The sequence below is a fragment of the Pituophis catenifer genome, unplaced genomic scaffold, assembly GCF_029215685.1.
Source record: "Pituophis catenifer annectens isolate HBS135680 unplaced genomic scaffold, rPitCat1.0.hap2 SCAF_1, whole genome shotgun sequence".
In the NCBI taxonomy this organism is placed as follows: domain Eukaryota; kingdom Metazoa; phylum Chordata; class Lepidosauria; order Squamata; family Colubridae; genus Pituophis; species Pituophis catenifer.
Genome location: NW_027256881.1, coordinates 262,153,425 through 262,180,944, shown reverse-complemented (window position 1 = coordinate 262,180,944; position 27,520 = coordinate 262,153,425). Strand labels below are relative to the sequence as shown.

The window sequence follows — 27,520 nt, the reverse complement described above, 5'->3', positions numbered from 1 at the left end:
TGAAATGTTCAAGGTCTAAACACTGCTCTGATGAATTTCAGGCAGCACTATTAAGTGTTTCCTTACTAGAGAATTGATGTAGTTGTGGATTAAATAATAAAAAAAATACTAGCAACTTAATATGTCTTTTTCCATGCATTTTTAAAAATGAAAGTTACCAATTTAAAACATAAGGTAGAAAAGGATGCAATTGTCCTGAGAAATATTGATAATATACAATATTTTAACAACTGGTCTTGCCTTAGGAAAAAAAATACAAAAATCTTCCAGATTCATCACTATTGCATGTGTGGATACAATAACATAATGCTGAAGAATTATATATTGCCTACATTCTAAAGTTGATGGTTGGAGAAGACCACTGTGCTGTATCTGCAGAGTTAGCAACACCAAAACCTGGATATATTCAGACTGGAGCTTTAGTTACTGTCAAAAACTGTTACTGGTGGTGTTTCTGTAGCTGATAGCCAACAAAGTAGAACAAAGGCAGGACAACTTCAGATCTACTGGAGCTGAAGCTCCTCCAGTCCTCAGGATTAGTCCTCAGGCTAATCCTATCATATTGTCTAATACTATCCTATTTTATTGCAAAATGAATGGCAGAGGAGGCTATGGAATACATGGATGAAAAATTGTTCTGGTGCCCCCTTATTCAGGGAATGGTTGGAATGCAAGACATTATTTATTATTATTATTATTATTATTATTATTATTATTATTATTATTATTATTATTAGTAGTAGTAGTAGTAGTAGTAGTAGTAGTAGTAGTAGTATTGTTATATTTCTATGGTACCTATCTCATTAATACAGTGACTCTGGATAGCATACTAAAAAGTGCTAAAAACAACTGAAATTAGAATAAAAATAAAGAAAAAGAACCAAGGTAATGGATAAGCTGGCAGTGAGAATCATCTCTACCCCATCAGCCACACCCCAATGGCCTATTGGGGTCCCAAACCAAGTGGCAGAGTTAAGATTTTAGGCTCTTCCAGAAGGCCAGGAGTGTGGGCATGGATCTCACCTCTGATGGGAGAATATTCCAAAGGACAGGGTCACAACAGCAAAGGTTCTTCTCCTGGATTCCACCAACTGAAATTTTTTGGTTGATAGGAACCAAAGTAGACACTTTCCATTGTAGGGAGTGAGAAGGATTAGTCCCATCAGGATAAAATGGTTTATCAGATACCCTGTACCCATGCCATAAAGGTCTATAATGGTGAAGACCAACACCTTGAATTGAACCTGGAAGCAAATTAGTAGCCAGTGCAGTTCATGTAACAACAGTGTCACATGTGCCACCTGAAGGGGCCACCAGAGCATTCCACTGCATTCTGTACCAGTTGTAGCTTCCAAATATTCTTCAAGGGTAGCTCCATATAGAACACATTGCAGTGATCCAATTGGGAGATGACCAGGGCAAGAGTGACTGTGAACAGGGCTTCATGATCCAGGAAAGGATGCAACTGGCACAAAACACAAAGTTGCACAAAAGTTCTTCTAGAGAAGATTGCCACCTGCTTTTCGAGCAGGAGTTGCGACTCTAGAAGGATCCCCAGATTGCCCACCAAGATTCCATACAGGCCTCTGTTTCATATCTAGAGTAAATTTTTCAATGAATTCAGGATTTGTTTGTTGCTGTTGAAGAATCCAATCATTTATACTGTAATATTGAAGAATATAAATGCTGAACTAGATCTTAATTTTCTAAAACAAAGAGGAAAAAGGCTTGCTAGCTATGCACATTTCTGAATCAACTCTATTATACATCCTTTATCCACAATCTGGAGGCTTCTTTATATTTATAGCCTGCTTTCTCCACAATATTAGAAATGGTTTCATTTCTTTAGTGCACTTAGCTGGCTGTAATCCATGCATTTTGTACTGAATTGAAGCTCAGTGATGATAATTCCCTGTTGGGCGATGAATAATTTGGGCCATCTAATATGCATTTCAAATTGGAGATGCTTTTGTGCTGTTGTATGTCCCTACTTCCAATTTTGGCACATTTGCATTTGGTAAATAGGAATAGCAAATCAGAGTAATAGTAGTGATGGGCATATAAATACCAGTGCCAAGGCATTTTCATTTTCAAAAATATGGTTGCAGTCGACAACACAAATGTACTTGCAGTATGAATCACGTTGCACATTCCATGTCAGTAACTAATACAAGGAAGAAAAAAAAATGCACCTGTCACATAGAATTCTGCCCACCATATTTCATTTCCTGTTCCCTGCTCCAAGATAAATACTTGCTTAGAGGAAATAATTTCCAGGACAGGTTAAGGAGTTTGGGGTTCCACCACCAGCAGCAAAAAAGAACCAGCTAGTAAAGGTCATCAGGAAGGCCAAGAGGAGTTTTATCAGGAAGGTTGATAAATTAAATATTGTTTCAGCTACCAGTTACTTAAAAGAAAAGGCTTTTAAAGCTGGCATTTAAGAGTGCATGTTGATCTGCCAACCAACAGAGATTGTGTTAGTGTGTGTTCCCATCCATGACTGCCTTATTTACATGTAGATTCATATTTTCTGGTTTTGTTTCTCAGGGAGGCACCTGTCTATCATTAAATGTGTCCCTTTCTATGCTTAGGGCGAAGTGGCGGGGTAGAGTCAGAAAGGAAGATTTCTACCACTAATGCTTCTTCTAGAGGGACGTAGGAACCCCATGTCCATCTCAACATTTCCAGAAGTAGTTTGCTGCTGATAGCCCTCAGCAATCTAGAATTCTCAACTGGGAATTCTAGATTTTCATTCAAAGAGGAACCTTGCAAAGAAGGACAGTTTTGCTCTCCTATGATTGTTAGCTCTCCAGCCTGTGCTCAATCCATATTGTGGATTGGTGCTTTGAGCTGTTGTTTGTAATTTGTCCCTGGGGAACCCTGCCTTCTCACCCTGTGGAGTAAACCTCACCTTCACTAGCACTGATGATGTTACCTATTTGGGTAATGAGATGCCTGCAAGCAACCAACCAACAAAGCACAGAGAGCACCAAGGACTCCACAGCTCAACCCGAGCTACCAATATTTTCTTCTATTTAATCCATATTCCATGAATTCTCACTGAATTGTTTGTTCTCATTTTTTTCTCCCCTAAAATGTGGCAGAATTTCTGCCTTGGCAAAAGCTGAGCAGAAATTCTTGGATGCACAACATGGCACAGTTAGATAAGCACTTCAATTGCATACTAGGTTGAAGCTGTAAAAACAGGGCAGATTTTCCTCTGAGGGAGGGCTCATCTTCCTAACAAGCTTGCTCATTGTGAGTATGAGCTGCTGACCACTTCTCAATGTAGGAATGCACTATGTCATTCTCTATTCATCCACAGTCTACATGAAGGCAATTTCTACCCACCTTTTTCCAACACCAACAACAACAAAGTGTTTTTCGACTCAAATGGTCTGCCTGATTTCCTGCTGCTCTTCATTTCATTGTAGGCAAACAACTCTAATTCATTATTTGTGTACTGCGGCAGGAAAGTCCTTTCTGGTCATTGCTTCTGCCCTCCACAACCATTTTTTAACAAATAACTCAGTGGTGGGTTGCTCCTGGTTCTGTCTGGTTCTTACAAACCGGTAGTAAAAGCGGTGGGAGGCTCCGACCACCCACCCGGATGTCATAATGTGAACTGGTAGTAAAGGTAAGTAGAACCCACCCCTGCAATAACTGCATTGATAGAACACTGGAATAGTGAAGACACATACCTGTCTATATTGTTTTATTTTTAACCAGGTGAAATTTCCTTGTAGCCTAAGTGACAGGGCAAATAATAAAACTAGAGGTTTTTGTTGTTGTTTTTTTTAAAACTGATCCAGGAATGGTAAAGAAGAAAGGAAATACATCAGGCAGGAGCTATAGTAGCAAATCAGATTATTATCATGGCCAAAGCAGAGGAGGATAAAATGTAGAAAAGGATTTTTAAGCAGGCTTTACTTCCAGTTAGTTTATGCACAGGAGTTCATCAATTTAAGGGGTGAAGTATGGAAAAGCTCAGAGTGAAGATTCAATTTCTATCTTATATCCGTAAGACGTTCAAATCCATTGGCCTTTTCTTCTAGTTACATTGCACTGAAGTATTGAATTGATTGCCGGATTATTTTTAAAACTGACATTGCAGCTTGGGAACTGCCAGTTCTAAACTTGATTTAGTAACTTCCCTGAAGTCCCTTATGTGTAGGAGGTGCCATATTATATTAGCAACTACATTCAGAGCCTGAACATAGAAAGAGAAGCAATTATGTAAACCTTTTGATAACTTTTTAAAAAAATATAGATTCCACTACTGTTTTTGGCAATGCATTGTGAGTAGGTGCTTCATAATAATTGTGTATACCGCATATTGTACTGGCTGGTGATGTGAGTTAATTTGGTATAGAGGTCAGGACACCGGAGAAGAAATTGGGAGACTGTGAATTCCAGTCTGGCTTTAGGCATAAAGCCAGTTGGTAATCTTGGGCCAGTCATTCTCTGTTAGCCCTAGGAAAGAGGCAAGGGCAAACCACTTCCAAAACCTTTGCCAAGAACACTACAGAATCTAATCCATGTAGATACCTGCAGTCAAAGACTGAGGCACCAAAAAAACCCCGTATGTATGTATGTATGTATGTATGTATGTATGTATGTATGTATATATGTATGTATGTATGTGGATGGATGGATGGCTTTTACATAAGCTGTTTGAACTGACACTAGGTCAAAGCAGCATACAATTTCCAACTTCTTATGCTCAGAGTGAAACATAACAATTGAGAACAGAATATAAAGGTTGTTGTTGTTTGCATATACCAGCACAGCTGGTGTGCTTTGGAGAAATTAACTGACAGGATGTGCTTAATTCTCTTTCAGAACTTAATGTAGCATGCACAGTTTAATTGTTTTCATACATATGAAGACTACCATTATCTCTTTTTTCAACCTGCTAGTAATTGTTTGGTTTTATAGACCAGTGATGGTCTATTTATTAAATCTGAAACATATGAGGGAAAATGATTAAATTAGGATGATTATAGAAAATCTGGAGAGGGTTTGTGACTCCTGTATTAGATATAAATGATAATCAGTGGCTATTGGTTTACATATGTTTCAGGTTTGTTAGAAGATTTAAGCTTTGTATATGGTTACTTCACCCAGTTAATATATGATCATTAATAGATCTACAAGAACAATATTTTCCAAATATTTTGGAAAAGGTGTTTTGGTACAACTATAGGGTCTCTTTAATTATGTTTTTTATTTTAAAACTGGGGAAAAAAGTCATAGCTGTTTTAACGAAGCCCTTCTTCCATGCATTTTCAATCATACCTACTAAATTCTTTTTCAAGGTTACCCTACTTTATTTATTTCTACATTCTCTGTGTCAGAGGTTTTTCAGATATTTCAGTCTCTCTTTACCTAACATTTAATTCTCTCTATCCTCCCTGAAGTAAATCGAAATGCAAACCAATTACTTATTTTTTTTTTCTATCATTTCTCTGTTTTCCCCCCTATTCTTGGAATGAATAACTTCATGAGTGGCCTAAAATAGTCTAAAATCCAGAACATTATTACATCATAAAGGTGGAAAGAAAGAAAGAAAGAAAGAAAGAAAGAAAGAAAGAAAGAAAGAAAGAAAGAAAGAAAGAAAGAAAGAAAGAAAGAGTTAGATAGGATATATTATAGTTCACTATAATCACAATATTGAAAGCAAGCAGGGTTCCCAAACTTTTCAAAGAGGAGAAGAGAGGGAAAGAAAAGGAAGGAAAATACATAAAATATTAAAACAAACAAACAAACAAGCAAGCAGTACATAACAAGTCAACAGCTAAAAATAAGAGCCTTGGCAATAAACTTTGTCAACAAGATTGCCAGTGGTTCTTTGATATGTATAAAACCTTGCTTTTTAAACACTTTAAGTTACAGAAGGATATTTTTCAGCATTGTTTCTGCACAACATTTGTAAAGGCTCTTTGCTGAATGATTTGTGGGTTAGTAGGCTTTATCATTTTTATCTCTGCTATTGCTGCTTTGAAAGAGAGGAAGGAGATATTTCAAGAAATTACTACAGTATAACCTTTGAGGTATTCAGCCAAAACTTGGCAGCACAGTTAATATCCTCTAAAAGATTTCTCAGTCCTGTTATTTTCAGTCTCATTTCATCCCATTTGGCCACAAAATGAAGCAGCTGCAGGCAAACTTAACTTATGGTTTCATTTCTCAAAGAAAATTTCAAATCAGTTTGATTCAAATCCTGTTGCCTTGAAAACTCAAATTCCAATAAAAGTTTGCTAAGTTTGAATCTTAAATTGAGATTTCAGCTAATTTGTAGTACTACAGTATCTATGCTGACTTTAGAATATTGATGTTTTTAATCCTTACATATTTGCTTATTTTAAAAAAAATTGCAGGTACCATTAAAAAATGCAAGTTCAGCATTCTGAGATTTCTCTGCTTTCAGCATAACTTGCTAAGATTTGCCCATTTAAATTAAACACAATTTATCCAGGATAATCTCATGATTTAAGGTGCTAAGGTAGCATTATAAGGAGAATGTGGAGCAAAAGAGAGCAGTATAATTCTAGTAAGACTATTATTGGGAAAAAGATTTTTTTTTTTACAGTTGCTTTAAATCAGAATGCAATCAAGAGATGATTTTATTGAAGAATTTTTCCAAAGGTTGGTTGCCAATTCTCTGCTCACACTCAGCATTATTCAGCTGAGTAACTCTTGTGTTGCCTTCCACAGATAAAGGATAGTTGTCTAGTGAAGATCTTCTGTATGTGATTAAGGATTCTGGGAGTTGTCAATAACAAATGGTTATACTCTGCACTTGGAGATTACTTTGACAGGGTATAGAAATTCTTTTTGTCTCTCTCCACTGACAATGTAAATAATTTATAATCAATCCGTATAATGCTAGAACCAGATGTTTCAAGAATAAGAGACTCATGTTAAGTTCATATCTCCAAGATGGTCATGCATTAAAGCTTATCTTGCACACCTTGGTTCTCACATTTATAGCATTTATACTGTAATCTCTGTTTCAAGATGCATGTATTTTAGAATCTCAAGACATGGCTGTTGTTTTGCATGAGAAATGCAAAATAACATTATTTTGCATTTCTCATGATAAGAAGTTTTGCCCTTCTAAAAAAGAAGCTTTCTTAAAATGTCTCTTTCTTCTTTTAGGAAACCACTGCAAATTTTGGAATGTAGATCTAGAAAATAGGTTCACTTTGGGTTTTTTTTTCCTCTCCTTCCCCACTCCATATACTAGCCTTGTTAGAAACTATTGTACATGCAGGATGGCTTTTATAACACAAAACAATGCAAAAATATACCATGTTTCCCCAAAAATAAGACCCTGTCTTATATTTTTTTGAACCCTGAAATAAGCATCTGGCCTTATTGTCATGCACTCAAAAGCCCAGTTGGGCTTATTATCAGGGGATGTCTTATTTTGGGGAGAACAGGATACCTATCTACTAATTTGTTATAATAATTCAGAATTCTGAAAAAGCTTAAAGGGAAAGCTTTTCCTATAATTAAGAAACCTGATAATGCAAGATCTGGGTAAGCAATCTTGGTATTGGATCTCTCACAGCTTCTCTCCTGCCAAAGCATTGAAAGTGTGAAAGCAGAAAACTTGTGTCATTGGAACCCCATCAGTAGGTGGGTGGGGTTAAGATAAGCTTTCACATATTTAAGATCACTCATTTTTAATAAATGAATAAAACAACTGGAAGTTGCAATATAACAGCTTTGAATAAAACATTTCCTCTCATGCTACATGTCCTTGCAGAACCCTCCATGCTGAGCTTGTCGATCTAAAGGTTGGCAGTTCAGCGGTTTGAACCCCTAGTGCTGCGTAATGGGGTGAGCTCCCTTTATTTGTCCCAGCTTCTGCCAATTTAGCAGTTTGAAAGCACGTAAAAAATGCAAGTAGAAAAATAGGGACCACCTTTGGTGGGAAGGTAACAGTGTTCTGTGTGCCTTTGGCATTTAATCATGCCGACCACATGACCATGGAGATATCTTCGGACAGTGCTGGCTCTTTGGCTTTGAAACAGAGATAAGCACTGCCCCCTAGAGTCGGGAACGACTAGCACATATGTGCGAGGGGAACCTTTACCTTTATACATTTCTAAATATACTAATATAGGGAAACTCTAGCTGCTGGAAAATAAAAATAGATTCATTGATCTGGGCTGCAAAAATCTGGACATTTACTAGAAAGTAAGCAGAGAGTTTGTCTGCTGTTATCTCTTTGCAGCCTGGATTTGAAGACCTATTGAAGCTTTGATCTTTCTACTATGATCTTTCTACTTTCTCCTGCTTTATCAGGATTGCTTTGAAGAATTAATAACCCACCTATAAAGTAAGTGAGTCATCATAAATAATTCTGAGGGCTGCATTAAAATATTGTCCATGCTTCTTTTAAGAAAAAAGGAGGAAGAAAAAAGTGAGGGAAAAAGAATGATAAAGGTGCACAGTAGAGAAAATTAGCAGAAGAAATCCAATAAAGCCTGCTTAAGAGCTTTTGAAGTAATTTGGGAAAAATGTGTGAAATTAATTTACTTTAGCCTAACTTCATCAAGCTGTTCAGAATTATTGGAAGTCTGCTGAGAACATGGAGAGATATTATTATTATTATTATTATTATTATTATTATTATTATTATTATTATTATTATTATTATTATTATTATTATTATTAACTTAAGCAGTCTATAAACAGGAATGTTATTCCTGGAATTAAGCAGGTTGGCAGTCCAATAATATATTTCTATCAAGATAAATGTGTGTGAAAAAAAATCTATTCAGTTATAAACTGCTGCTATAGATCCTGTGCAAACAATTCAAAGGTGTTTTTACAGCCATACAGGAAAAATTACTTGGTCTGTTGTATGGATGTTTGGGTGGTTTAGGGTGGGGAATTGTGGTGGGTGGGAATGTGTTTGGGGATTGTTATGTGTGTTGGACCTGGTCTTTGGGTGTTAAGTGAATTTCGTTGTATACTGTGTATACATGTACAATGACAATAAACTTGTTGTTGTTGTTGTTGTTGTTGTTGTTGTTGTTGTTGTTAATCATTTCTGGAATCACACACAAAAATCACAATTCCTAGAGAACCTTTCATTATGAATAATTAGTTAGACATAAAAGTAGTAAAGTCCTTGAGAAGGCAAACTTCTATATTTTACCTAAGTATTTTATGTATTCTATCCTTTTAATTTATCTGTACAGGATTAATAAAAGTATTATTTGAAAGACTATTTTATAGTCAAGGGCAACGATGCCCTTGAAGTGATGTCCCAGTGCCTGGAGGCCGTGCGGGCCTGGATGGGGAGAAACAGGCTCCGACTCAACCCCTCCAAGACCGAGTGGCTGTGGCTTCCAGCGTCCCGATATAGCCAGCTGACGCCATCTCTGGTTATTGGGGGCAAATCACTCACCCCCATGGAGAGGGCTCGTAACTTGGGCGTCCTCCTGGATGCACGGCTGTCTTTAGAAGATCATTTGACGGCCGTGGCCAGGGGGGCTTTTTATCAGGTTTGCCTGATACGCCAGTTGCGCCCCTTTCTAGATCGGGACTCTCTACGCACAGTCACTCAGGCACTAGTCACTTCCCGCCTGGACTACTGCAACGGTCTCTACATGGGGCTCCCCCTGGGGAGCACCCGGAGACTCCAGCTGGTCCAGAACGCGGCCGCGCGGGGGATTATGGGGGCGACGAGGCGCTCCCATGTGACACCTCTCCTGCGCGAGCTGCACTGGCTCCCGGTGGTCTTCCGGGTGCGCTTCAAGGTGTTGGTGACCACCTTTAAAGCGCTCCATGGCTTAGGGCCGGGGTACTTACGAGACCGCCTTCTGCCACCAATAGCCTCCCACCGGCCAGTACGCTCGCACAGAGTGGGCCTCCTCAGGGTGCCGTCTGCCAGACAATGTCGGCTGGCGACCCCCAGGGGGAGAGCCTTCTCTGTGATGGCACCCACCCTCTGGAATAACCTTCCCCCAGAGTTACGTACAATAACAGACCTCCGGATTTTTCGTCGGGCCCTGAAAACCTATTTATTTCAACTAGCTGGGCTGGCTTGAGTTAAATTTTAAATTGATTTTAAATTGGGTTGTTTTAATTTACGGCCAAAATATTTAATTATTTTAATACTGTTTTTAAATTTTGTATGTTCTGTTTTTTACTTTGGCTGTTCACCGCCCTGAGTCCTATTTGGAGAAGGGCGGTATAGAAATGGAAACAAATAAAATAAATAAAATAAATAAATAATAAGCTAACAATTATATCCTATAGCAGCTTTGCATGTGGGGTTGTAGGAATGAGGGCTGGTTCAATATTTGACTTCTTTTTTCCACTTTTTTTGTGGAGACAGGAGGAAAACAGTCCTATTTTAATCTGAACAGAGGAAATGGTGAAATAGTCTGTTGAGATGTTTAACAAAGTCTTCTTCCAGAGTATGCCCACAATACTCTTCTACTCTGGGTGAATAGGTCTGGAGTAAAGAAAATACTCAGAATTAAGAAGAGGCAAAAGACACCTATACCAGGAGTGGATGGGTCTTGCTATCAATGAATCGGTGATTCTGAAAATCCAAAAAGGCTTTGCAGAAATAGTTAAATGTTGGATTTACAATAGACTGAGATGAATAAAGAACTGGAGTTGGCCTCGGTAAAAATGAGCAATGAAAGAAACCTAGCTGACAGCTGAAGTAATGTAGCCATACAGTAGACAGACACTATTTTATTGCCTTATTAGCCTACCTAGAGTAAGATTTACAATAAATTCTTCAAATTTATATTTCCAGATTAATTTTCTGAAGTCCGAAATGGAGAGAAAAAGCAAAATGATCAGAGATCTCCAAAATGAGGTGAGATTAGTATCATTTCCTCCCGAAAGATGTTGAATAAGGGCTACACTTTTGTTAGGAAACAAATACATGGTATTCATGAATTGTTTTTATAGGAAAAAGAAAAAGGTCTTATTAGATGCCTAGCGTATTCCCAATAATACATTTCCTGTTGTTTTATTATATATTTAAAATGACATATTGCAACAGAAAGAACTAGTTTTGAATATTTAAACATTCAACCCTTATAAAATTGTAATTAATACCATAAATTGTCCTGAATATTTAAACATAAAGTAACTCTGTTTACTAATTTGTGGGTACATATAGACTACGTGGATATTTGATTTACTATATCATAACCTTGGCAAAGACACTATTGGGAGTTTCTGATTCTTTCTCATAATTTTGTTATGTGTTATGTATTTGTATAACTAGTTATGCTGGCTGAATATGAACACACTACATAGAGTGGATAATGATTATAAGTCAGACTGCAAATAATGACAAATCACTTCCATGTTATTACTAAAACAGTCAAATGAATATTCTCATGATTCAAACTTGACTTGAAAGGCACTTTATCTTTTAATGTGAATTTTTTTGATAGTTATTTCTCAATATTTGCCAGTTTGGGTGCTCACTAAAATTTATTTATAACTGCAAAATCAATGCTTGCATCACTTTTGTGGTCATTCATGGACATGGAGATCAGTGAAAAAATTGTCAGCCAATGCACTCATTCCAGTTGACCAACTATTCAATAATTCAGTATTTGAGTTACTGATGATTAGTCTCAGTTTTTAATTCTGGTTGGTAGAAAATATTCTATATACAAACTATATAGTTTTCAATGTCTCACTTCTGAACCAAATAACACGTGCTTCTCAGATTTCGTCTGAAATGTGTGTTCCAGCAGAAGTGTTTTGTGTGAAGAGAATAAGCATAAAAGTAAGAACATTAGTGATGACACTAAGAAGGAGGAAGAAAAGGAGGGCCATGGGAAAAACAAGATGAATGATTGGTAGGCTGGTTGGGTGGGCTATGTTTGAAGTCAATGACATCAGTTATGGCTAAGAGTTGATGGAGAAAAGAAGGTGCTAAGAAGATCAAGAAATAGGTGAGGAAATTGCTAACTGTACCACCCTTGAAGCCAAGGGCATAGATAACTAAGGGAAGAATATTGCGAGAAAGAGAAGCTGGAGAAACTAAACATGCTGTGCTTGAAGCTAAACATCTTGGAAGTGAAACAGAGAAAGAAAGAAGAAATATTGACAGTAGGCTGATACATCAAAACCATGCAGAGAAATACAAAGGAGATGAATGAGGTTCATTTGTTTGGGCCTGCTTGGCCATAACACCCTCTGGATTTTGTTTTGGCCAAAACCTGAAACAACCACAATATTTGGAGATATGGTCCTGCTGATTTACAGCCCAAATGAAACAATTTGGCAGAACAATTGAAATAAAAGATTCTTCTTTTGGGTTCCAAGTAATGCAATAGTTCATCAAAAGTTATGGCTGGCACCATATAATCATCCAGATACTAAAATGTTTTGAAAACTGAAAAAGACTTCAAAATTAATGATGAATAAGTATAATAAAGTATTAATACTTATTAATAGAAGTCAGAATGATAAATATGATTTATTTTTTTTTGTTTAAAACCTTCTTAGGTTTTAGCAAAGGAACCTCAAGAAAAGTTACAGTGACAGAAAAAAAAAAATCCATTGATTTCCTCTGCATCAAGAAAGGGAACAAGGGGATTAACTTGCAAATAAAACCCCACTCCTTGTTGTTGCTATATTGCATTTAATTTTCACCTAAATATGTGACTAAGAAATAAACTCATTTGAGATTTTCTTAAAATATCTCAAATTGTTTAGCACATTTTGGGAGTATAATACCTCCAGCTGTTTGAAATATTTGATCCAAGGTAGCATAGAGGGCTCTGATTTTTTTCTGCCACTTTATATTATAAAGTAACTTGGATGAAACATTTGTCACCCACCAGCTCCTCTAAGACAATTTCATTTTCCAAATGCTCTCTCACCAACCTCTTTGGGAAGAGAATTGCATTAAAATGTCACTTAGGGAGTTTGCAAAATCTATGTTCTTTTCCCACATAAAATGCTTAAAAAGATGCTTAAAAAGAAGAAAATATGAAATGGAAGCTGAAGACTGCTTTGGGACTGCCTGAAAGGCTTCAGTTAAATGCTTAGCAGTGTCTAATGAATCTTTATGAATTTTGTTCTTTAAATGAAATTAATTAAGCTTTTGTGGTGTACCCTGCTATGCAAAAATGCAATATATGGGTTTCTCCCATTGTAAATATCTGTTTTTTAGATGCATTGTTTGATTATGCTTTTTCTATAAAGTTTATTTTTTTCACTTCCAAAACCCCAAAGGAGATATCAAGAAGCTCTACATATGATAGATCATAGAATGTGTGTGTGTGTGTGTGTGTGTGTGTGTGTGTGTGTGTGTGTGTGCGCGCGCGCGTGTGTGTGTGTGTGTAATAAGACATGAAATAAGCACATGGGACAGCTACTTTTTTGTCTCTAAAGGTTTTAGTGATTCAAATTTTTAAATTACAAAAGCAGATACACTTTAACTAGGATTGATCAATTCAGGATTGAATGAATTGAGATACAAATAAACATTTGTCCATGCATTCAGCAACTTTCTTCTTATAGGAGAAAATTTGTAGCTCAGGGTTGAAAAGAGGGATCCTTGGTGCTCTCTAAGCTTCCTTGTTTTCTTGCAGATGTTTCATTAGGGTAATGAAATGTCTGCAAGAAAACAAGCAAGCTCAGAGAGCACTAAGTACCCCTCAATTTCTTCCTCTTATCACACACATAGAGGAGTACACTGTAATGTAGACTACATTACACTGTAATGTAGATTCAATGCAGATTCTTATTCCATCATCTAGGAGAAATGACATCTAGCATTTTATCAAACAATGAAAATAAACTAAGGAAATTAAATGATTGAATGATCATATCCTTGTGACAAATTAAAGTGATTAGAATTAACAAACATTTGAAATTTAGTTCATTGGTTAAATTATAGTTTGCCATTTATTTATCTAAACAATACTTTGAATAGGGGGTAATAAGATGCAAACATCTGACCTCTGGCAATAGAGCTGGACAGCCAGAGTGGCTGTCTAATCAAACCATTCCATTGCAATCTCTATTCTTCTTTGTTTTTTCCCCATATACCCAATAGGCATGGGTTTTGTAACAGGGACAAAATAACCAACTACTTTATTTTATTTTACTTGGCTTTATTTTATTTTTAAGAAAGTATGTCAGTCAACAATAAAAAAAGTTGTCTGATAAACAACCAACTATAAGTGCCACAATTTGATGTTTTAGTGGGGAATAAACTGATGGATAAGTAGCTTACCCATACTTAATGTCAGATTTATCTTAGCATCTCATGGGAATATACACTATGATAGCAACATGTAGCCACATGAATAGATCAGACATAATCCATAACTTAGCCAAAAGAGATTAAAATAACATATTTGTACAAAAATATAATGCAAGCATTTAACGTTAACAATGAGAAAGCTAAAAAGTCCTTCAGTGTTAAACTGCTATCCCTTTTCATTGCTAAGTGACACTCTGTCTTGCTCTGGAGAATCCACTGTGATTATCCCTTTTGTGTTCGTATGTATCTGCTGAATGTAGACTACAAATAATTTGCTGGATATCCTCCAACACTTCACACTGAAGTTTTAATATCTCAACCACCAAATAAATATGTGAAAAGTTTGGCCCCATGGTGGCAGATGTTATCCTGGCAATGAAAATGGAAAGTAGATTAGATAGTCCAGTTAAGGATTCATGGCAAAGAGATTTTCTTGTTTAAGCACAGGAAAAAATGTGCAGGAAAAACAGGTGAAATATTTCATCGATCTGATAGTCTTTTAAGCCATCTAAGTCTTTTTTTTTTTCCCCCTTTGATAATCTTGCTAGGAGAAAGGACGGGTTTGTTTGTGACTTGTTAGATTTCTTTTTAAAGTTGAAGCTATGCATTCAAGAAAGAGGTAACATGAAAGATTAGCCATTTCAAAATGTCATGTGCCTGGACATTTCAATATGCTATGAGCATGTTAAATATTCATTGTTTAATAATCAGCAGAATCAAAGAGCAATCCCAGAAGCCCACAGTGAAATAATAAAAACACCTTGCTCCAAATCAAAACACTGAGCTAAAAGACTTTGTAAAATAGGAAGGTCATTGTAATTTAGTAAAACACTACAGATTGCAGAACAAGCATCTTTAGAAAAAATTGGGTCAGTTTTAAATTGCTGAGAATGACTAAATCAACTGAGCAAAATAAAATACATAATTGACTGGTGCAATTTTTGAATGGGTGAGCTGTGTTTTATAGCAATTAAGTTGTTAGGAGTGGAACTATCTCAGCTCAATCTATCCTTTTATTTCAGCAAAACTAATAATTAGAAAAAATGGAAGGGCTGCTATCTATATTGCATTGAGCTGTCGGAAGAATGGTAGGATATAAATCTAAATCTAAATCTACAGATATATATCTATCATGCCATTGAAGATTTTCCAACCTAATATATATCTCAGCACTATTTTTTCTTAATGTCCAAAAATTCATCCAAAACTATTTGCTCAGAGCAATCTTGCCTCGATATAGCAACTAAATCTGAATGTTCTCTGCTTCCTATATTCATCCAGAATTGCAGTTCTTTCTACCCCCTGAAATTTCTTGGAATAAATGATTTTTCCGAAATATATTGTAAAGATGAAAATTGTCGTTCTGATAGCAGAGGCACAGGTCTCACTAGAGATTAATGCATTCCCTCAGGATGAAAAGGCAGAAAAGTACAAACAAATGCAAAAGATGACAGCCCTGGGAAAAAAATATTAGCCCAGAAAAATGTCTTCCTCAGTAACAAATGTCAGGGAAAAAAAAAGAGATGGGGGGGAAAAACCAGCATTCTGCTCATTTGCAGTTTCCCATCTCGTTACCTCAATGTTACAGATGAATGAATGAACCTGCAATAAAAAATCAGGAGGTAGAAATAGACCATTTATTTTTCACTGAATTTCTTAGACTTTTGACAGCCCAAAGTGACAACATTTAATATTTCTTTTAGTGACGTCCTGTCCCTGTGATGCTAAGTAATTCTGAAACCTGTCTGACTGTCCTGTTGTGGTTGTTGCATTCTGCCAATTTTCAGGGGGCAGCACTCAGCAGGCTTCTGAGGATAAACATGTAAATGTGAAGGGGAGCTATAAATCTGCACATTCTCTTCCCTGGTAAATTAATTTGCTCTTTCACTAGAACACACTGTCTGACCCAGTACTGAATGTCAGATCAATGACCAAAGTGGTCATACTTTGGTCCATGTAAAAATGTTGAGCGAGATTCCAAATTGGCAAGGGCTTCTGCTTGTATTCTGTTGTTCCTTCACGTATACTTGGAATATAACAGTGGTTTATTGCCTTTACTATGCAGGACAGGCATAATGGAACCGGAGAGTAGAATGATCAAAGAGAATGAATGAACAGCAAATATCTTTTTAGCAAAGATAGGCTAAAAAGGTAGCATTAAATTCCCATAATTTATTAACCCATGTCATGAAACTTGGCAAATAATCATGACTGGATTTAATGACCCAGTCTAAGGGCTACAATTTTTTTGTCCAGAAGAAAATATAATCCTTGTATTTTAAGGTTTAAAGAAACAGGATTTATGTCAGTATACCCAATAGGCAGGGATTGGTGGCTCAATGGCTAAGACTTTGAGCTTGTTGATCGAAAGGTCGGCAGTTCAGCGGTTCAAATCCCCAAAAGCTTTTGGCATTTAGTCATGCTGGCCACATGACCACAGAGACAGTGCTGGCTTTTTGGCTTTGAAACAGAGATGAGTACTGCCCTGTAGAGTCGGGAACGACTAGCACATATGTGCAAGGGGAACCTTTACCTTTAATCCAATATGCAAAAACATATACTGAATACTACTACTATTGTTTATTCATACTGAGTAATATTGAAGTAGGCTAGTATGATACAAATAGGGTTAGGGTAGGATAGGATAGAAGGGGACTAGTAGATTTCTTAATTGGAAAAGAATAAAGCTCCCTTTCAGTTAATCATGATGCACTTTTCTGATGCACTTTTCTCAGTTCTAAGCTTTTCCCCTCTCTCCCTTTTAATGAAGGGATCAAAATGTAACAGTGAAATATTTATTTACATGGATACATACCATAGACTTTGTTGGGAGTGGGGAGATAGAATAATAATGGTTCTTGAAAGAAATGCATAACTCTCAGAAGACTGATTGAAGCTAGGAAGACAAGGTAGATTACCAGTATACCAAAATTCATATTTTCTAAATCTGAGGTGGAGAAAATTTTTGAAGTTTATAAAACTCCTTATAGAGTCAGCAACTAAAAACTAGATATTTCATTTGAGGTCTTCTTTCTCCTTCTCTCCCATACCAGTTTTGAATTTTTATTGGCTCACCACTAAGACCATTATTTTGCAAACTGAAAAGATGAAGAAATGAAATATGCACATTAGGCTCTTGATATTTCCACTAGGTAGAATCTTTGGTGAATGTGCCTTCATTTATTTTATACACCTTTGGAATAGCCAAAATTGGTATGTATAACCTGTACAGAGTGTGTAAAAATAAAACCACCTTATTTTTTGAGGTACCTGAAGAAGTGAACAAGTGAGGAAAGAAGATATGGGTGTAGTGAATTACTCTGTATTTAATTAGAAAGAGGAAAGAGAAGGGTCTCCTTTTCAATGAGATTCTTGAAAACCTTTCAACAGACCACCATTTTAAAGTGCAGATATTTTAAGGAAATTGTAAAAGTGCTTCAAAGGAAGATTATATAATATGAACCACTGCTCGAGGACTCATTTGAAATGTTTTAGAGAATTTAATATGTCAGACAGACAGCACAGTGAGAGAACTGATAAAATGTGTAAAACATGATTTTTTTACCTCAAAAAAAAAAAATAGTCACATAGGTCAAGCAGAGCAGAGTGAAATGTGTTACTAATAAAGAATATATGAAAAAGGCACCACTATTTCTAGATTAACCCAAGCAATTAGTTATACTTTTGCCCAAAAAGTGATCTGAAACAAAATGACTGTTTTAATCTGTGACCAAGTATGTAAATCCCAAACTTTTCATCTCTAAGATGTTCAACTCACACAGTCTTCCAAATTCATATTTACAGGAACTCTGTATAAGAGATTACAGAATAGGTCATAGCTATTATTTGGGACTGATTTGAAAATAAGAAGTGTGTTCTAGTGATTGGAGAAACATAGTGACATTCTGCAAGCTTTAATTACCTCACCACAGGTGACATGAGTATCTTAAAATAGTTTTACAAAAGTAAATGAACTTATTCCACCTAAAATGACCTATTATTAGTAAACCATCCTAGCAATTGAACTGTCACAAAATCACAGGATGTCTGGAAGTATAAAGTCATAGAATGCAATAACGTTTGGAGATTGGCCAATGTTCTGCTCAGTATATGAAAACTACAGCTAGAATTGTTTTAACAGATAAAACAAGGGAGAAGAAGACAGCTTACTATTCCTATAATTTCCCATTATATCTAAGCTCTTTAACTGCAGTCAGCAAAGAAATAATATTTTGCTCTCTTTTCCTAATCTCTTATGATTTGTGAAGAGTGCTATTACGTTCCTCCAGTCTTTTCTTTTCTGTAGGTCTTGCTAACTGTCTGGTTTGGTTCTGCAACCCAACAAGACAGACACAGACTTCAGAGAATAATTAGAACTGCAGAAAAAACAATTGCTACCCACCTGCCTTCCACTGAGGGCCTGTATACTGCACAAGTCAAAAAGAGGGTTGTGAAAATATTTACAGACCCCTCACATCCTGGACATAAACTGTTTCAACTCCTACCCTCAAAACGACGCTATAGAGCACTGCACACCAAAACAACTAGACACAAGAACAGTTTTTTCCCAAATGCCATCACTCTGCTAAACAAATAATTCCCTCAACACTGTCAAACTATTTACTAAGCCTGCACTACTATTAATCTTCTCATCATTCCCACCACCCATCTCCTCCCGCTTATGACTGTATGACTGTAATTTTGTTGCTTGTATCCTTACGATTTATATTGATATTGTTTCCTGATTGCTTATTTGTACCCTATGACTATCATTAAGTGTTGTACCTTATGATTCTTGACAAATGTATCTTTTATTTTTATGTATACTGAGAGCATATGAATCAAGACAAATTCCTTGTGTGTCCAATCACACTTGGCCAATAAAAAAAAATCTATTCTATTTTTAAGACACACTACCCAGCATTTGATTGCTGAGATAAAATGACCACAGTACAGAATGTTTCCATATTTATACATGTTAAAGTCTCCTCATCAAACATTAAGATTTACAGGTTGGAAAAATTGTGGGCAAGGCCATAATCAAGGCCATAGAGACACTCTAATCCCAAGTGGTCCAAACAACAACACTTAACAGGTTGAACCGAATACAAGTAACAGTTCTCAAAGCATTGGCACATCCGTGTCTTGCATTGAGATATGCTCGGTGTTTCCAGCCCTGAGTAGGACTTTATTATTTCTGTCTATCTGAATTCTATAGCTCATCTCATTCCTTGGAACTGTCAAGGACACCACCAAACCTGAATTCAGCCAGGTGTTTTTTTTGCTTGTTTTGTTTTTTGTTTGTTTTTTGTTTTTTTAAAAAAAGCTTTGGGAAGACTCAGTTTTATTTTTATTTTTTTGTAGAAAATATCAATAGATGTAGCTGTTGTGAGAGATAATAAAAATTTATTTTGGCAGAGAAGCCAAACAATATATTTTATTAGGTTCTGTAGCAAAGTGACCATTACTTAAAGAATCTGAGAACTGGAGAAGGCAAGGAAACACGCTAAGGAGTTAAATTCACATACTAATTCCAAAGAATGAGCCAGTTTGCAATCTACCTTAAAGATGTTGAACTGAACATTATGCTTAGGGAATCATAAGGCTTATTCCAGCTAAAGTCAGTTAAAGCAATAGTCTTTACTTTGTGGAATCTAATAGCTAAAACTCTTTGCTGTTTAAAAGGCATATTTAAAAGTAGAAAAGAAAATTCTAGGGAGATTCAGTTTTTATACCACAGTACTCTGAGGCAGAAAGTATAAACAAAGCCATTTCATCTAGAAGTTAGATTGTTCTTGAAAGTGGTTTTCAATAACATCCATGCTAATTTGAATATCAGTTAATCTTAATGTGATCAGCATTTAAATTTTTCGAATACAGTAACCTGCTTGTTCGAGTCCCCCGGCCTGGACTGATGGGGTTTTATACGGTTTTTTTTTTAGCTTTATCTGATTTAATTAGGCATTTTAACTTTGTATAATGGATTATTGTAGTTTTTATTGTTGTGAGCCGCCCTGAGTCTGTTGGAGATAGGGCGGCATATAAGCCTAATAAAACAAACAAACAAAACAAACAAAAATATGGATAATAGTGGAACATCACAGTAGTATTATTATTAGCATTTTTTTCACCTATCCCATAAGTGTTAGTTGTCTTGCTTCTAGTTGTGTAACATTTGCCTGCCCTCATTTATTATTTTATAGAATACAGGAAATGGTGTCCTTTGCTTTACCTCACTAAAACAGTCATGATAAAATAGGGAATGGTGGTATATGATTATGGATTTAGTGATCAACTAGGGCTACGCTTCAGGACAGAGATTTAGGACCTGCAATGAAGGCACAGAGTCTTGTAGGGAAGGTGACTGAAATAATTCATGTAGTAAAAACAAAAGCCAAAAACCAGGATCCCAGGGCTGATGCTGCTTACTATACTATCCTACTATTGATGTTTCTCTGCTGATAATAATAGGGACTAATTTAGTATGTACAGTATGTTTCCCTCTCTGTGTGTCTATATAGTAGGAAAAAATAATGATGCTATCTCCAAGTCATAGCTATCCAATGGGTCACCAGTAAAACCATAACATGACAAATTATATTACATAAGTCTCTGCAGAAGAAGAGCAGGCAGAGTTGGGGTGGTGGTGGTGGAGTTAAACACGTCCTCAGTTTAGAGTTCTTGTATTGCCACAAGAGATCCAAGTCCCATCCTCCCCTTGAATACCATTGACCCTTACCTAGCACCAATTTAGTGCTGACTGTTAGTTGACTAGACTCTTGTGTAAAAGTTTGAATAAATCTTCTATGCCACAACTTTATGCATGATCCTGATCCTTTCAACTTGACAATATCTAAAGAAAGGAAGAGCATCACTCTAACCTTAGTCTGCTCTTTGAAGATACTTAAAATGAGATGTTGTGGTCCTGAGCAAGTCATTTGTACTTTTTTGTTTGTTCTACTTTCCTTCTGTTTTAAATGTTTTTCTTTTTAGCATATTTGAATATTCTATGTCCTAGTATATTTGTAACTATAGGCTTGATTGATAGATTCATGGATGCTTGACTTGGGGCATACCCACACTGCCAAATTGCCCCATTATGATCATGGCACAAAATCAGTTTAATTTTGATCTTGCACTATAGACTTAAATGGCTTGATTTTCTTTTACTGTTCTCTCTCTGTGCTCACATCAATATGCTTCTAAATCACAGGGTACTATTAGATAATTTGGCTTTTTGAATGTAGTTTTGTTTAAATTCACAAATGTACATAATTCTTTGAATCAAAACACAGAAGAATATTAGAACTATTATCTTAATTAGCTCTGTTTGGCTCTGACACTGATAGGCAGTTAACCTGAATCAAGGAATGTAGGCTGATGTTTAAAATTATTATTCATGGTGAATTTTTGCAGGAGAATTCCAGCTATCTTTTTGAATTTACATCAATGCTGCAAAACTAAATTACTAAAATGAATGGACCTGAAGACAGGAATGAATATATAATCATCTATTTAAAAAACAAAACAAAAACTTCATGCCATTGCTGAGATCTAGTCTTCTAGGCTTTTACTCTCATAATTATCAACACCCATGGGTCTCATTTTATCTTAATTCACTTTACCATTTTCCCTTTAACATTTAATCCTACAAGACACGGTTGTAGAATATAGAATGAACACATACATGCACATACACCTCAATAGTGAAATTCAGTCAGATCTATCTGGATCACGTGATCTGGTAGGGCCGGCAGTGGGATGCTCCGCCCACCCACCTGGATGTCATCACATCCCTTTTTTGACCCTCCGTGCATGCATAGAAGGCTCTGCGCATGAATGGAGGAGGCCCACATGCTCACATTTGCGAACTGGTAGGGAAGGCAAGTGAATTTCACCCCTGATACACATACACATACACATACACATACACATACACATACACATACACATACACATACACATACACATACATACATACATACATACATACATACATATATATATATACACACACACACACACACACACACACACACACACACACACACACCATGTTTCCCCGAAAGGTCCCTTCCAACTCTGTTATTCTGTTAAAAAATATTATATTGGCCTTAAAATAGGCATATTACAGTTATAATGCTAATCTCAGCACCTTCGTGATGCTTCCGCGACTGCAGGAGACTTCATTGTTGGAGTGTCGAGCGTGGGGTCTCGACAGCTAAGCAAAACCCCCAAACTAGCAATAGCAATAGCACCTAGACTTATATACCGCTTCATAGTGCTTTTACAGCCCTCTCTAAGCGATTTACAGAGTCAGCATATTGCCCCCAACAATCTGGGTCCTCATTTTACCCACCTGGGAAGGATGGAAGGCTGAGTCAACCTTGAGCCAGTGAGATTTGAACTGCTGAACTGCAGCTAGCAGTCAGCTGAAGTAGCCTGCAGTACTGCACTCTAACCACTGCGCCACCTCGGCTCCATCTAGAATCCAGCATAATTCATGAAAGTCCACTTTGCAACTTTCATGGTAGGTCCTTTGCCTCTAAGAGATTACAAAGATTTGCTGCGCAGTCTGTCCTGTCTTTTCTTTGTATCTTACAGTACAGCTAGTAATTTCTGACTGAATTAATGGAACTGGTTATAAAAATGGCTAGGCACTTGGCTTTGCAAACAAAAAGGGATTTTTTTTCCAATGTCAGATCAGTTCCAAATAAAATCGTATTGAGGGACAAAAAGGATATTCTGGGTTATTTCCCTGTTGACAATTCTGCTAAACTATATCCAGTAGCCTTCAGTGGTTTTTGACCTCCACCTTAAAAGAGTAATACCGAACTGTAATACAGCAGTTTATGATTCAATCTCCAACTTGCCATTTGTGGTAATGAGAGTCAGAGGTATAGGATATTTGGAGTAGCTAGAGTTCTGCTGCCATAAATTGGGCTTCATTGTCAGTTACAATGTCACAGAAAATTCTGCTGTGCAGTAAACTTATCATGGGAACTTATGTTACGAAAGGGAAATATTTCAATCAATTCCAAATTGTCTACAATAATCAAATAATATTGACTTCAACCCCTGAGTCACACAGAACAGCTGCAACACTTTCCCAAGAGTTTTCAGGTAAAGATGTAGAAAGTAAACAATCCTCCTAGTCTACTGCTAGGTTTCCTTTGAAGTATTTATGTATATGGATTTATTATTTATGCAAATTCTAATATTACAGCTTAATGGAACCTATTTAGTTGGCTTATATTATTTCATTAATCAAGTGGACGGATAGCAAAAATGGTATTTACTATTTTGATACATCAAATGAGAACATGAGCAAGTGTCCATAATGAAAAGTTTCTATGGTACACATTGTTTTTTCTTACACAAAAGCAAGATTCCACATTAGTCATATGATATCGATTTTCCTTCAATGATTATGACTATTCCTAAAGTATCCTTTTAGGGACTTACCATTTCCCTTCTAATGTATTATGTAGCCTAAAACCATAATAATTTAAAGTTAAACAATTTATCATTATTTTTATATTTATCTACTGTTTACAAGAAGAGCCATCTCGTCTTCTAGAACCATATCTATTTTCAGCTATTTATTTCTATTCCCAGATATTGCTTTTCTTGGTACATACAGTTTCTCTATTCTTTGAAATATCTTCATTCTTCTGTTAACTTTTCTTATAATTTTAGTTCAAGGTCATTTCTGTATTATCTCTCTGCCTTGTTCATATTGATATTCTGTAATCTTATTTTAGTTGGAAACATAATTTCAGTGTTTCAATATCCTGCAAAAAAAGAAGTTTGATGTTCACTTTCTCTCTCTCTTTTATCTATATCTATCTATCTATCTATCTATCTATCTATCTATCTATCTATCTATCTATCATCTATCTCTTCACTGTGATTTCCAATTTTTTAAAAAAGTGTTAACATTTTTATTCAAATAAACAAATTCCCTATAGCCTTTGAACTATGGTGCTGGAGAAGACTCCTGCGAGTCCCTCGGACTGCAAGGCGATCAAACCTGTCAGTCCTAGAGGAGATCAACCCTGACTGCTCTTTAGAAGGCCAGATCCTGAAGATGAAACTCAAATACTTTGGCCACCTAATGAAAAGGAAGGACTCATTGGAGCCCTAATGAGCCTAATGCTGGGAAAGATTGAGGGCAAAAGAAGGGGACAACAGAAAACGAGGTGGCTGGATGGAGTCACTGAAGCAGTAGGCATGAGCTTAAATGGACTTCAGAGGATGGTAGAGGACAGGAAGGCCTGGAAGAATATTGTCCAAGGAGTCGCGATGGGTCAGACATGACTTTGCAACTAACAACAACAAAAGTGCATTACTCATGGCCTTGGAGTCCAATTACTTTCAAAAGTCAGTATTAAGAGGGAGAAGCCTGGTCAAGATATTTTTTTCTTCCATAATGAACCATGGGGAAAAGTTTATCATAACGAATATCTTTATATTCCAACAGTCTCAGATTGGTCTGTGGCTTTTCCACCTAGGATTACAGAAGAATAAATTCAGTCAACATAAGGGACTTTCATATACTACACCCCTTCAAAATGTATTCTCAGCCAGTAAGCACTAAAATGCAGGTAGTCCTCAATTTACCACAGTTCATTTAGTGAATGTTCAAAGTTACAATGTCAGATTGGTATACTGAAGCATGATCGTCATTGCCCATGATGGTCCAGTTGAAGATTTCAAATGGTTTTCAGGGGCAGACCCATGTGCAACACATTGTAATACTCAATCTATGAAGTGACTGATTCTCTGAATGACATGTCAATCCAGGAAAGGACACAGTTGGTACACCAAATGAAATGTGCAAAGGCCCTCATTGAGCAGGAGTTGTAAGGCCACCTTTGAATCCAGCTAAGATTAATGTTTAAATCTGCCTGAATCTAGGTAACCCTAATATCCATAACCAGTCACTCCTGATAAGATTGAACTTCCTTCCCATCCATGCCTCCATGCTTTCCAGGCACTGAAATGGGATTTTAATAACTTCACTTGGCCAGCCTGGAATAGAAACATATAACTGAGTACCATATTCCGAAACAGTGAATGATCTCATCTAGCAGTTTTCTATAAAACTGTTGAACAGGAGAGAACACCAAATACTGTGGCAGCCTAAAAAGGAGGGACCTATGGAATGTCTTTTTTTCTCAAACAGCACCAACTGGTTCCAAACCTAAGGGAAGGAAGAGAACCACAAGATTGTGTCCCCAATTCTCAGACTTCAGAGCTGGTCCACAAGGACATCATGGCCAATGGTATTGAATGCTACCAAGATATCCAGAAGCATAAGGATGGATGTATCCCTTCTCTCCTGGCTCTGCCATAGAAATGTCATCAAAATGTGATGTGATCAAAGTTGTTTCAGAATTGAATCACAGCTTGAAACCTGATCAAAATGGATTGAGATAAGCTGCTTCCTATAGGGTGTCAACAGCTGCAGTCCAACTACCTTCTCTACAACTTTTCCTTAAAAATGAATGCTGGAGTTGGAATGATAGGTATCCAAAAGCATTGGATCCAAAGATAATCTCTTGACAAGAAGACATATCCCTTCTTTAAGGTCTGGAGATATTATCTCTTCCTAAATAAAACGAGGATGACATAATGCATACCATATCTTCCTGAAAAGAGCACTGATTATTTAAATTGTGCCTATCATTATACAAATGATAAATAGTATATGATTTGTGTCACTTCTGTGATGATTTAATGATGTGTTATATCATTATAACTATTCACTCTGTGGAGTCCATGGTTAAATAGCTCCTGTTGTTTGCAACTATTTCATAACATTCTACCTGATTCTGAGTTCTGAACTTATTCCTATATCCTGAATACAGAATCATAGGCATATCTATCTTGACCTTCTTCAGTGAGATATCGCTTTAAGTACTTAACAGAATAACAGAAGGGACCTTGAAGGTTTCAAGCAGGAAATCCTATATTTCAGACAAATGGCTGCCCAATCTCTTCTTAAAAACGTCCAGCGTGCTTTTTAAACCTCCAGACAGGAAAGTCGTTCCACTGATTAATTGTTCTAACTGTCAGGAAATTTCTCCTTAGTTCTAGGTTGACTCCCTCCTTGATTAGTTTCCATCCATTGCTTCTTGTTCTGCCTTCAGGTGCTCTAGAGAATAGATTGACCCCTCTCCTCTTTGTGGCAACCCCTCAGATATTGCTATCATATCATTCCCTAGTCCTTCTTTTCATAAAACTAGACATAACCAATTCCTGCAACCATTCTTCATATGTTTCAACCTCCCAAACATCTTTGTTGCTCTTCTCTACATTCTTTCTAGAGCCTCAACATCTTTTTCACATCGTGGCAACCAAAACTGGATGTAATATTCCATGTGTGGTCTTATCAAGGCATTATAAGGTGGCACTAAGACGTCATATGATCTTGATTCTATCTCTCCGTTAATGAAGCCTAGGATTGTATTGGCTTTTTTGTCAGCTGCAGCATACTGAAGTCATATTTAAGTGATTGTCCAATAAGACTCCAAGAGCCCTCTCACAGTTTTTTTTCCCCTAAAGGATAAATATTCTCAGTTTATTCAATCTTTTCTTATTGTTGTACTTTAATTCTCTCTTATAGGATGCAGAACTAGATACTGCAATCAGGTCTATCACAACTTGATGCCACTAGATTGACACCACCAGCAGGGGCAGCCTTCTCACCAATGCTGAGTCCTTGTTGCCAACTCACAAAAAGGCTGCTCTCTGCTGGCTGCATTGAGTTAGTGGTGTCTAGTCCTCCCATTCTGATCACAATCAAGGTGAAACCTGATCAATGCAGAGGGCAATGGAATGAGTTCTTCATGTGTTTTAAAAACTATATATCTGTAGATGCAGGTTAAAAAACTCCTTTTTTAGGAAGCATGCTGTATTGGTGTTTACTTTTAGCTTGTGCTCAACTGCAGTTTGTGACTATGACAAAGGATGGGACAGCACATAAAAAAAATGATACAATAAAGCTATGCTTCAAAACTGCAGTTTCCTTCCTGAAAATAGAATGTATTCTGCTCATCCAGTTCAGTAATCAATCCAATTTGTTTTATATTTCCCAAATGTCTTCCTTTAGTAAAGCCGTCCCCTATATGTTGTTGATACCATTATTATTCTGGGTTAGAACATTCAGCACAAGACATGAAGAAACAGTAAGATGATATTTTTTTTCTTTTCTTATGTCTTTTGTTTATAAAGAGC

General features: G+C 36.6%; 1 protein-coding gene across 1 annotated transcript in view; it reads left to right on the top strand.

Moving 5' to 3' along the window:
- The window catches only part of LUZP2 (leucine zipper protein 2), a 386,482-nt gene that overhangs the window by 223,616 nt on the left and 135,346 nt on the right, over positions 1–27,520 (top strand). The window contains exon 5 of the mRNA XM_070957545.1: positions 10,793–10,855. Coding sequence (XP_070813646.1) covers positions 10,793–10,855 — 63 coding nt within the window. The remainder of the gene's footprint in view (positions 1–10,792; positions 10,856–27,520) is intronic.